The sequence below is a fragment of the Anomaloglossus baeobatrachus genome, chromosome 5 (assembly GCF_048569485.1).
Source record: "Anomaloglossus baeobatrachus isolate aAnoBae1 chromosome 5, aAnoBae1.hap1, whole genome shotgun sequence".
Taxonomy (NCBI): domain Eukaryota; kingdom Metazoa; phylum Chordata; class Amphibia; order Anura; family Aromobatidae; genus Anomaloglossus; species Anomaloglossus baeobatrachus.
The window spans coordinates 595,450,443-595,463,311 of record NC_134357.1 but is presented as its reverse complement, the minus strand read 5'-3'; the positions used below and the strand labels follow the sequence as shown (position 1 = coordinate 595,463,311).

Below are 12,869 nucleotides of genomic sequence, written 5' to 3'. Positions count from 1 at the left end.
AGATTGGTTGGAGACGTCTGTGATCACTAGATTTGATGGAGACATCTGTGATCGGTGACATTGGATGGAGACGTCTGTGATCACTGAGATTGGATGGATACATCTGTGATCGGTGACATTGGATGGAGACGTCTGTGATCGGTGACATTGGATGGAGACGTCTGTGATCGGTGAGGTCGGATGGAGACGTCTGTGATCGGTGGATTTGGGTCTGGACTGTGACAGAAGAGGTGACGGGGATTCCTAGAAGGGTCAGCAGAGGCCGACCACCCAGAGGAGGCCGCACCTTCACGAGACCCCACCAAATTCCCAAACCCCCTGGAAGCAGAGGAGCAGAAATCCCGGCACTGTCGGGGATTTTTCTTTCCTTGCACAGATGGAGATAGGAAGGAAAGTGTCACGTCCACAGTACCCAGCGTACATCTGTGCTGTCAGCTCTCCGCCTCTGCTCCGCGCAGCTGTGCCGCATGTGCCGGCGCCCGGCATGGAAAGCAGCAATTATTCTTAGGCATTTGGGAAAACACTCAAGGGCTTGACTTTGACTGGAGAGCGAGGGGCGATCACATGCGGCGGTCTCACTACGTGTTTTATAGAGTGATCGTAGCCTCCTCTTTAATTAAAGCCGTTTCTGTAAGTTCATCCATTATTCAGGGGGCCGATATCTGAGATGACCGAGGTCGAAGAGCCGCGCATCGGTAATTGTGACCTGGAGGCTTCTCGGGTGGCCGGTTGATGAGACATCGGACAAAGCCACAATCGCCCCTGATCACCTCCCAGATCACTAGTTTCTCAATATTTTTGGAAACTTTTCTTAACTCTATTTTTTTTAAGTTATGGGCCATTTCCACCTTTGAGATTCCCCCAGGGTGAAGATCTTAGAAACCAGAGGGTCATATAGGGTCTTCAGACGTTCATTGGTGATCACTTAGTGGAGACAGGAGAGGCACCTGATGTTCTCTGCGCTTAGGACATTCACCTTTTTATAAGCTGTGGACCATCCCCCTCATGAGCCCCCTTTAGGTTCAGGCCCCAGAGGGTCATTTAGGGTCTTCAGACGTTCATTAGGGATCACTTAGGGGAGAAAGGGGACCTTGATGTCATCTCTTCCCACAGGGTTTACTAGACTTTGGTCTTATTTAAGCTACGGACCATCCCTGCTCATGAGCCCCCCCCCGTTAGCATCAGACCTCAGAGGTTCATGTAGGATTTTCAGACTTTCATTTGTGATCACTTAGTGGAGTCAGAAGAGACCCTCAATGTCATCTTTGCCCTCAGAGTCTACTAGATTTTCGTGTTTTTGTGATTTATAGACTGTTCTCGCTCATGACCCCCCTTTAGATTCAGAACCTAGAGGGTTGTTTAGGGTCTTCAGATATTCATTGGTGATCACTCAGGGGATAAAGAACACCCTCCCGATGCCATCTCTGCCCTCAGGGTGTACAAGACTTTATTACTGTATGTTTGTAAGTTATGGACCGTCCCCGCTCATGAGCCCCCGTTAGGTTCAGACCCCAGAGGATCATTTAGGGCCTTCAGACGTTCATTGGTGATCACTTAGTGGAGACAGAAGAGGCCCCTAAGACTTTAGTCTTTTTGTGAATTATGGACCTTCCCCACTCATGGGCCCCCTGTTAGGTTCAGACCCTAGAGGATCCTTTAGGATCTTCAGACGTTGATTGGTGATCACTTAGTGGAGACAGAAGAGGCCCCCGATGTCATTTCTGCCCACAGGATCTACTAGACTTTTATCTTTTTGTAGGTTATGGACCATCCCCGCTCATGAGCCCCTGTTAGGTTCAAACTCCAGAGGAACCTTTAGGATCTTCAGATGTTCATTGTTGATCACTTAGTGGAGAAAGAAGAGGCTTCCAAGACTTTAGTCTTTTTGTGAATTATGGAACTTCCCCACTCATGGGCCCCTGTTAGGTTCAGACGCCAGAGGAACCGTTAGGATCTTCAGATGTTCATTGGTGATCACTTAGTGGAGACAGAAGAGGCCCCCCGATGTGATCTCTGCCCACAGGATGAAGTAAGCCTGTGTTCTCCAGGACTGGGACCAAGTCTTATATTTGGGAAATGCTGCTCTGGGTTCTGGATGCACAATCTTGGAATTTCTTGGGTTGGGAAAGTCAAGTCTCCACTAGAGTCAGGTCGTCGCGAGTGTTGTGTGTCTTCCATGGTGGACCGCCATTGCCTTTGGAACCCTCGTCTTGACCTGTTCCACATGTCCATTCCCAGCCTTTTGCTCATCCCTCCAGTTGTCGCGCTCACTCCTCGCGCTGATGATGCGTTAAGGACTTGACGCCACATGGTAACAATCAGCGCCTCGTCTGTCCGGGAGCTAATCACGTCCCTCACCACAGATGGAGCGGCCTTTGTTTCCACCTGGCTCGCTCTGTGAGATCCAGACTATGGAAAACCTTGTATTTTTGGGTGTAGAATCGGGACCTTCTGGAGATTCCTGTCATTCCTGAACGCCTTTGCAGTAATCTCCAGACATCTGGACCGGACACGGAGAATGTGCGGCTCTGAGGAAGAACACTGACAGCAGCCGCGCCGGTTGCCACGAAACCACACAATAGCTGGGAAAACAGACTGGTCCTCCTGCTCAGTGTCGCCCCCTATGATATGGGGTGCGCTTACTTTTGCACGCAGCAGCTGCCGCCCTCTTGCAGTTCCTTCTTGGCTTCTTACGAGTTAAGTTTCTTGGCGCCAGGGCACACGCGACGCGCACCGACATGTGAACTCGGAAAGTCTCCAGCTGACATGGAAAGATTCCGGCAGATAACATCTGCTCCCCGCGGCACATGATATGGGGGCCACGGCACATGATATGGGGGCGTCATGTGATCCCGCTGGTGTGGAATAGATATTACAGGGCCGGAACGTGACGCCATGGTTGCCCTGTGCCGGGGTTTGTCAGGCCCCTCCGTGTGGCAGGGGTTGTCAGGCCCCTCCATGTGCCAGGGGTTACTGGCCCCTCCATGTGCCAGGGGTTACTGGGCCCCTCCATGTACCAGGGGTTACTGGGCCCCTCCGTGTGGCAGGGTTTGTCAGGCCCCTCCGTGTGCCGGGGGTTGTGAGGCCCCTCCGTGTGCCAGGGGTTGTCAGGTCCCTCCATGTGCCGGGGGTTGTCAGGCCCCTCCGTGTGCCGGGGGTTGTGAGGCCCCTCCGTGTGCCAGGGGTTGTGAGGTCCCTCCTTGTGCCAGGGGTTGTGAGGTCCCTCCGTGTGCCGGGGGTTGTGAGGTCCCTCCGTGTGCCGGGGGTTGTCGGGCCCTTCCATGTGCCGGGGGTTGTGAGGTCCCTCCGTGTGCCGGGGGTTGTGAGGTCCCTCCGTGTGCCGGGGGTTGTCGGGCCCCTCCGTGTGCCGGGGGTTGTGAGGTCCCTCCGTGTGCCGGGGGTTGTGAGGTCCCTCCGTGTGCCGTGAGTTGTCGGGACTCTCCGTGTGCCGGGGGTTGTCAGGCCCCTCCGTGTGCCGGGGGTTGTCAGGCCCCTCCGTGTGCCGGGGGTTGTCAGGCCCCTCCGTGTGCCGGGGGTTGTGAGGCCCCTCCTTGTGCCGGGGGTTGTGAGGCCCCTCCGTGTGCCGGGGGTTGTCGGGCCCCTCCGTGTGCCGGGGGTTGTCGGGCCCCTCCGTGTGCCGGGGGTTGTCGGGCCCCTCCGTGTGCCGGGGGTTGTGAGGCCCCTCCGTGTGCCGGGGGTTGTCGGGCCCCTCCGTGTGCCGGGGGTTGTCGGGCCCCTCCGTGTGCCGGGGGTTGTCGGGCCCCTCCGTGTGCCGGGGGTTGTCGGGCCCCTCCGTGTGCCGGGGGTTGTCGGGCCCCTCCGTGTGCCGGGGGTTGTCGGGCCCCTCCGTGTGCCGGGGGTTGTCGGGCCCCTCCGTGTGCCGGGGGTTGTCGGGCCCCTCCGTGTGCCGGGGGTTGTCGGCCCCTCCGTGTGCCGGGGGTTGTCGGGCCCCTCCGTGTGCCGGGGGTTGTCGGGCCCCTCCGTGTTCCGGGGGTTGTCGGGCCCCTCCGTGTGCCGGGGGTTGTCGGGCCCCTCCGTGTGCCGGGGGTTGTGGGGCCCCTCCGTGTGCCGGGAGTTGTCGGCCCCTCCGTGTGCCGGGGGTTGTCGGGCCCCTCCGTGTGCCGGGGGTTGTCGGGCCCCTCCGTGTTCCGGGGGTTGTCGGGCCCCTCCGTGTGCCGGGGGTTGTCGGGCCCCTCCGTGTGCCGGGGGTTGTCGGGCCCCTCCGTGTGCCGGGGGTTGTCGGGCCCCTCCGTGTGCCGGGGGTTGTCGGGCCCCTCCGTGTGGCGGGGGTTGTTGGGCCCCTCCGTGTGGCTGTATGGCACCATTTTCCGCAGACTCAGGACGGGGATTCCCATCTTTCTGCTCCTGTCAGCGCGGCGGCGGCGGGAGGATCAATACCTGACCATCGCCTGTCAGCGCTGAGATATGACAGCAATCCCGCCGCCGTGCCAGGCGCTTTTATTAAATGGCCGCCATTAAAAATTCACATGGGTTAACTCTTTAAAAACCGGACTAGAATTTAAATTTAAAGAGGCTTAAAAGGGCAATTGCTGGTATTCTTATCTGCTCCTAGGAAAGCTGGGTGACAACCATTATGGCCGCCGGTACTGCTCGGTGGCAATCAGTCACATTCCAGCTGGTATAATGTCCATTACATCCTCAGGAGAACTACAGGTCCTCATAGCTCATATGCTTCATAGAGCGGTCTATCCAGGGGGCCTCATAGCTCGTATGCTTCATAGAGGGGTTTATCCAGGGGGCCTCATAGCTCGTATGCTTCATAGAGGGGTTTATCCAGGGGGCCTCATAGCTCGTATGCTTCATAGAGGGGTTTATCCAGGGGGCCTCATAGCTCGTATGCTTCATAGAGCGGTCTATCCAGGGGGCCTCATAGCTCGTATGCTTCATAGAGCGGTCTATCCAGGGGGCCTCATAGCTCGTATGCTTCATAGAGGGGTTTATCCAGGGGGCCCATAGCTCGTATGCTTCATAGAGAGGTCTATGCAGGGGGCCTCATAGCTCGTATGCTTCATAGAGGGGTTTATCCAGGGGGCCCCATAGCTCGTATGCTTCATAGAGGGGTTTATCCAGGGGGCCCCATAGCTCGTATGCTTCATAGAGGGGTTTATCCAGGGGGCCTCATAGCTCGTATGCTTCATAGAGGGGTTTATCCAGGGGGCCCCATAGCTCGTATGCTTCATAGAGCGGTCTATCCAGGGGGCCTCATAGCTCGTATGCTTCATAGAGCGGTCTATCCAGGGGGCCTCATAGCTCGTATGCTTCATAGAGGGGTCTATCCAGGGGGCCCCATAGCTCGTATGCATCATTGAGAGGTCTATGCAGGGGGCCTCATAGCTCGTATGCTTCATAGAGGGGTTTATCCAGGGGGCCCCATAGCTCGTATGCTTCATAGAGAGGTCTCTCCAGGGAGCCCCATAGCTCGTATGCTTCATAGAGGGGTCTATCCAGGAGTCCCATAGCTCGTATGCTTCATAGAGAGGTCTATTCAGGGGGCCTCATAGCTCGTATGCTTCATAGAGAGGTCTATCCAGGGGGCCCCATAGCTCGTATGCTTCATAGACAGGTCTATCCAAAGGGCCCCATAGCTCATATGCTTCATAGAGAGGTCTATCCAGGGGGCCTCATAGCTCGTATGCTTCATAGAGAGGTCTATCCAGGGGGCCCCATAGTTCGTATGCTTCATAGAGAGGTCTATCCAGGGGGCCTCATAGCTCGTATGCTTTATAGAGGGGTTTATCCAGGGGGCCCCATAGCTCGTATGCTTCATAGAGAGGTCTATCCAGGGGGCCTCATAGCTCATATGCTTCATAGAGAGGTCTATCCAGGGGGCCCCATAGTTCGTATGCTTCATAGAGAGGTCTATCCAGGGGGCCTCATAGCTCGTTTGCTTCATAGAGAGGTCTATTCAGGGGGCCTCATAGCTCGTATGCTTCAAAGAGAGGTCTATCCATGGGGCCTATAGCTCGTATGCTTCATAGAGGGGTTTATCCAGGGGGCCCCATAGCTGGTATGCTTCATAGAGAGGTCTATCCAGGGGGCCTCATAGCTCGTATGCTTTATAGAGGGGTCTATCCAGGGGGCCCCATAGCTCGTATGCTTTATAGAGGGGTCTATCCAGGGGGCCCCATAGCTCGTATGCTTCATAGAGAGGTCTATCCAGGGGGCCTCGTAGCTCGTATGCTTTATAGAGGGGTCTATCCAGGGGGCCCCATAGTTCGTATGCTTCATAGAGTGGTCTATCCAGGAGTCCCACAGCTCGTATTCTTTATAGAGGGGTCTATCCAGTGGGCCTCATTGCTCGTATGCTTCATGGAGAGAAGTCTATCCAGGGGGCCTCATAGCTCATATGCTTCATAGAGAGGTTTATCCAGGGGGCCTCATAGCTCGTATGCTTCATAGAGAGGTCTATCCAGGGGGCCCCATAGCTCGTATGCTTTATAGAGGGGTCTGTCCAGGGGCCCCCATAGCTCGTATGCTTCATAAAGAGGTCTATCCAGGGGGCCCCATAGCTCGTATGCTTTATAGAGGGGTCTATCCAGGGGCCCCCATAGCTCGTATGCTTCATAGAGAGGTCTATCCAGGGGGCCTCATAGCTCGTATGCTTTATAGAGAGGTCTATCCAGTGGCCCCCATAGCTCGTATGCTTCATAGAGAGGTCTATCCAGGGGGCTCCATAGCTCGTATGCTTCATAGAGAGGTCTATCCAGGGGGCTCCATAGCTCGTATGCTTCATAGAGAGGTCTATCCAGGGGGCCTCATAGCTCGTATGCTTCATAGAGGGGTTTATCCAGGGGGCCCCATAGCTCATATGCTTCATAGAGAGGTCTATCCAGGGGGCTCCATAGCTCGTATGCTTCATAGAGAGGTCTATCCAGGGGGCCCCATAGCTCGTATGCTTCATAGAGGGGTTTATCCAGGGGGCCCCATAGCTCGTATGCTTCATAGAGAGGTCTATCCAGGGGGCCCCATAGCTCATATGCTTCATAGAGGGGTTTATCCAGGGGGCCCATAGCTCGTATGTGACTCGCCCACCCCAGGGCTATGGGACACCCGGTGCCGGGCCGGACTAGTCCGGTGGTAGTCAGTGGTGGCTGGGCCCGGCTCCGTGGCCCTGGTGGGTGTCAGTAGAATATGTGGCTTGAAGAATAAAGTTTGTGTTCGTGACGCCACCTGTGGTCTGCGGCTATTAAGCCGCCGCTGCTGTGTAAGGCCTCCGGGGTGATGATATAGCAGAAATGGTGGTACTGCTCCCCACAGGTGGAGCGGAGCCCCGGGGACACTGTTAGTGCTCGTGGAAGTCTATGGGGTTGTGTGGCTAACACGGTGCAGGGCCGACAGGCAATGAAAGAACCAGGCACAAACAACAGTCTCTTTACCTTTTCCTCTTTTACTCTGGAAACAGTCCAGTCCTGGGAGACCGTTACAGGTGGTGATGGGGATCCGGTCGGCCTGGAAGTACTTGGGGTGATCTTTCTGGCCAGCTGAGTATGACGCCTACTCCTGTGCTTTTCTTTGTTATGATAGGACCCTGCTTCTCTGAATCCAGCAATGGCCCTCTTTGCTGCTGGGACTGATGGTACGTCCCTTTCCCTCTGTAGCAGGCTGCGCAGGCCCTCTCTGGTGCTTCCCTGCTGGAATCCACACCGGGCCTTGATGCTGCAGCTGTGCTTTTGGGATGTTTTTGGGCCAGGTGCTTGCAGCTCTCCTGCCCTTCGGATTCGGCTACCAGGGAGTATGCTTAAGCCCTGGTGGCCACAGACTCCGATGTCCGAGTCTCTCTGCTGCCTCTCAGCTACCCCTGCTTCCCTGGGCCAAGCTACTCTAGCTCTAGGCCCCAGATCCACAGGACAGCACACTCTGCGTCTGCTCACTTCTACTGCTCTCTACAGACTGACCACTACTTCCTCCCTCAGGCCAGACTTAAGGGATGCTCCCTGGAATCCCAGGTTCAGAGCTCCCCCTGCTGGCCGGAGGGAGAACTGCGTTGGGTGTTAAAACTTGCTGGCCAATGGACCTCCCAATTACCTCCAGGCTCAGCATTAACCCTTTGGAAGGGCAATGCTGTTGTGGCGACCAGGTCCTGGGGCGCCACATATGCTTCATAGAGGGGTTTATCCAGGGGGCCCCATAGCTCGTATGCTTCATAGAGAGGTCTATCCAGGGGGCCCCATAGCTCGAATGCTTCATAGAGGGGTTTATCCAGGGGGCCTCATAGCTCGTATGCTTCATAGAGGGGTTTATCCAGGGGGCCTCATAGCTCATATGCTTCATAGAGAGGTCTATCCAGGGGGCCTCATAGCTCGTATGCTTCATAGAGAGGTCTATCCAGGGGGACTCATAGCTCGTATGCTTCATAGAGAGGTCTATCCAGGGGGCCCCATAGCTCGTATGCTTCATAGAGGGGTTTATCCAGGGGGCCCCATAGCTCGTATGCTTCATAGAGAGGTCTATCCAGGGGGCCTCATAGCTCGTATGCTTCATAGAGAGGTCTATCCAGGGGGACTCATAGCTCGTATGCTTCATAGAGAGGTCTATCCAGGGGGCTCCATAGCTCATATGCTTCATAGAGGGGCTTATCCAGGGGGCCCCATAGCTCGTATGCTTCATAGAGGGGTTTATCCAGGGGGTCTGATTTTCTGGGGTATATCCAGGGGGCCTGATTTTCTGGTGTATATCCAGGGGGCCTTATGTGCTGGGGTATATACAGGGGGCCTGATTTTCTGGTGTATATCCAGGGGGTCTGATTTTCTGGGGTATATACAGGGGGCCTGATTTTCTGGTGTATATCCAGGGGGTCTGATTTTCTGGGGTATATCCAGGGGGCCTGATGTGCTGGGGTATATCCAGGGGGTCTGATTTTCTGGGGTATATCCAGGGGGTCTGATTTTCTGGGGTATATCCAGGGGGTCTGATTTTCTGGGGTATATACAGGGGGCCTGATTTTCTGGTGTATATCCAGGGGGTCCCATAGCTCGTATGCTTTATAGAGGGGTCTATCCAGGGGCCCCATAGCTCGTATGCTTTATAGAGGGGTCTATCCAGGGGCCCCCATAGCTTGTATGCTTCTTAGAGAGGTCTATCCAGGGGGCCTCATAGCTAGTATGCTTCATAGAGGGGTTTATCCAGGGGGCCCCATAGCTCGTATGCATCATAGAGGGGTTTATCCAGGGGGCCTCATAGCTCGTATGCTTCATAGAGGGGTTTATCCAGGGGGCCTCATAGCTCGTATGCTTCATAGAGGGGTTTATCCAGGGGGCCTCATAGCTCGTATGCTTCATAGAGGGGTTTATCCAGGGGGTCTGATTTTCTGGGGTATATCCAGGGGGCCTGATTTTCTGGGGTATATCCAGGGGGCCTGATGTGCTAGGGTACATCCAGGGGTCTGTGCTGTCACCTGTGGGGACCCTCACATTGGGGGCTGCGGGGGGCACTGTTGTGGGGTCACTCACCGCTCGCTCTTCTTCTTGCAGTACCGGATCGGGCAGCTCTACATGATCAGCAAGCACAGCCACGAGCAGAGCGACCGCGGAGAAGGCGTGGAGGTCGTCCAGAACGAGCCGTACGAGGACCCGGTGCACGGCCCCGGACAGCTGACCGAGAAGAGGGTCTACCTGAACAGGTAAGCCACCGGGGTGACACCAGAGAGCAATAGCACGCTGCAGAGGGCTTTCTACCAGGCCTTCAGAATTACGTTCTGTTTATTGCCAGTGACTGAATGCCACAGCTGAGGGTCCGTTCCATTGTATCCAGTGCAGTCACTGACACAGTGTAACAGACCCTCAGCGGCGCTGCCTTTCTTGTTTTCTGCAGATCGTTTCTCCTCGTTCTGAGGAATCTGCTGCGGTTTGCAGAGATTCGGTCACTGTGGTGCTGACACAGCAGAGCTGGAGGCGGTGGGGGGGGGATTCCGGGGTCCGGGGGGAGTCACGCGTGACAAGGACACGGAGGTGATGGATTAATAAGGAGACGTCTTCCATCTCCCCCGGGGCCGATGTCTCCTCCAGTTTACTTTGTAGGGAGAGAATTGCTGAGTGTGAGGATGTGGAGCCGTCACATGTCACCCGGGCTGTAGAGAGCGGCAGCAGTGTAAAGAATGGGGGATGGCGGGAAGAGTCCTGGGATCTCTGGAAGACGGCCATTGTGCACCGTGGAATTGGCGGCTGCTTCACATCCACGGAGAGCGCCGAGCGTTACTAGCACAGTACCTCAGCGCAGCGCCCCCCATACCCCTCCAAATGCGTTACTAGCACAGTACCTCAGCGCAGCGCCCCCCATACCCCCCTCCAAATGCGTTACTACCACAGTACCTCAGCGCAGCGCCCCCCATACCCCCCTCCAAATGCGTTACTAGCACAGTACCTCAGCGCAGCGCCCCCCATACCCCCCTCCAAATGCGTTACTACCACAGTACCTCAGCGCAGCGCCCCCCATACCCCTCCAAATGCGTTACTAGCACAGTACCTCAGCGCAGCGCCCCCCATACCCCCCTCCAAATGCGTTACTACCACAGTACCTCAGCGCAGCGCCCCCCATACCCCCCTCCAAATGCGTTACTACCACAGTACCTCAGCGCAGCGCCCCCCATACCCCCCTCCAAATGCGTTACTAGCACAGTACCTCAGCGCAGCGCCCCCCATACCCCTCCAAATGCGTTACTACCACAGTACCTCAGCGCAGCGCCCCCCATACCCCTCCAAATGCGTTACTAGCACAGTACCTCAGCGCAGCGCCCCCATACCCCTCCAAATGCGTTACTAGCACAGTACCTCAGCGCAGTGCCCCCCCATACCCCTCCAAATGCGTTACTAGCACAGTACCTCAGCGCAGCGCCCCCCATACCCCTCCAAGGGCGTTACTACCACAGTACCTCAGCGCAGCGCCCCCCATACCCCTCCAAATGCGTTACTAGCACAGTACCTCAGCGCAGCGCCCCCCATACCCCTCCAAATGCGTTACTAGCACAGTACCTCAGCGCAGTGCCCCCCATACCCCTCCAAGGGCGTTACTACCACAGTACCTCAGCGCAGTGCCCCCCATACCCCTCCAAGGGCGTTACTACCACAGTACCTCAGCGCAGCGCCCCTCATACCCCTCCAAGGGCGTTACTACCACAGTACCTCAGCGCAGCGCCCCTCATACCCCCCTCCAAATGCGTTACTACCACAGTACCTCAGCGCAGCGCCCCTCATACCCCTCCAAGGGCGTTACTACCACAGTACCTCAGCGCAGTGCCCCCCATACCCCTCCAAGGGTGTTACTACCACAGTACCTCAGCGCAGCGCCCCTCATACCCCCCTCCAAATGCGTTACTACCACAGTACCTCAGCGCAGCGCCCCTCATACCCCTCCAAGGGCGTTACTACCACAGTACCTCAGCGCAGTGCCCCCCATACCCCTCCAAGGGCGTTACTACCATAGTACCTCAGCGCAGCGCCCCCCATACCCCCCTCCAAATGCGTTACTACCACAGTACCTCAGCGCAGCGCCCCCCATACCCCCCTCCAAATGCGTTACTACCACAGTACCTCAGCGCAGCGCCCCCCATACCCCTCCAAATGCGTTACTACCACAGTACCTCAGCGCAGCGCCCCCCATACCCCTCCAAATGCGTTACTACCACAGTACCTCAGCGCAGCGCCCCCCATACCCCTCCAAATGCGTTACTACCACAGTACCTCAGCACAGCGCCCCCCATACCCCTCCAAATGCGTTACTAGCACAGTACCTCAGCGCAGCGCCCCCCATACCCCCCTCCAAATGCGTTACTACCACAGTACCTCAGCGCAGCGCCCCCCATACCCCCCTCCAAATGCGTTACTACCACAGTACCTCAGCGCAGCGCCCCTCATACGCCCCTCCAAATGCGTTACTACCACAGTACCTCAGCGCAGCGCCCCTCATACCCCTCCAAGGGCGTTACTACCACAGTACCTCAGCGCAGCGCCCCCCATACCCCCCCTCCAAGGGCGTTACTACCACAGTACCTCAGCGCAGTGCCCCCCATACCCCTCCAAGGGCGTTACTACCACAGTACCTCAGCGCAGCGCCCCTCATACCCCACAAGGGCGTTACTACCACAGTACCTCAGCGCAGCGCCCCCCATACCCCTCCAAGGGCGTTACTAGCACAGTACCTCAGCGCAGTGCCCCCCATACCCCTCCAAGGGCGTTACTAGCACAGTACCTCAGCGCAGTGCCCCCCATACCCCTCCAAGGGCGTTACTAGCACAGTACCTCAGCGCAGTGCCCCCCATACCCCTCCAAGGGCGTTACTAGCACAGTACCTCAGCGCAGTGCCCCCCATACCCCTCCAAGGGCGTTACTAGCACAGTACCTCAGCGCAGTGCCCCCCATACCCCTCCAAGGGCGTTACTAGCACAGTGCCCCCCATACCCCTCCAAGGGCGTTACTAGCACAGTACCTCAGCGCAGTGCCCCCCATACCCCTCCAAGGGCGTTACTAGCACAGTACCTCAGCGCAGTGCCCCCCATACCCCTCCAAGGGCGTTACTAGCACAGTACCTCAGCGCAGTGCCCCCCATACCCCTCCAAGGGCGTTACTAGCACAGTACCTCAGCGCAGCACCCCCCATACCCCTCCAAGGGCGTTACTAGCACAGTACCTCAGCGCAGCGCCCCCATACCCCACAAGGGCGTTACTACCACAGTACCCCAGCGCAGCGCCCTCCCAAAGGGCACTATTACCACAGTACCTCAGCGCAGCCCCCCCCAAGGGCGTTACTAGCACAGTACCTCAGCGCAGCGCCCCCCATACCACTCCAAGGGCATTACTACCACAGTACCCCAGCGCAGCACCCCCCCAAGGGCACTACTACCACAGTACCTCAGCG

At 57.0% G+C, this 12,869-nt stretch overlaps 1 protein-coding gene across 1 annotated transcript in view; it reads left to right on the top strand.

Annotated features, from left to right (window-relative positions):
• The window catches only part of PITPNC1 (phosphatidylinositol transfer protein cytoplasmic 1), a 107,196-nt gene that overhangs the window by 18,785 nt on the left and 75,542 nt on the right, over positions 1-12,869 (top strand). Inside the window, exon 2 of the mRNA XM_075351502.1 lies at positions 9,492-9,640. Coding sequence (XP_075207617.1) covers positions 9,492-9,640 — 149 coding nt within the window. The remainder of the gene's footprint in view (positions 1-9,491; positions 9,641-12,869) is intronic.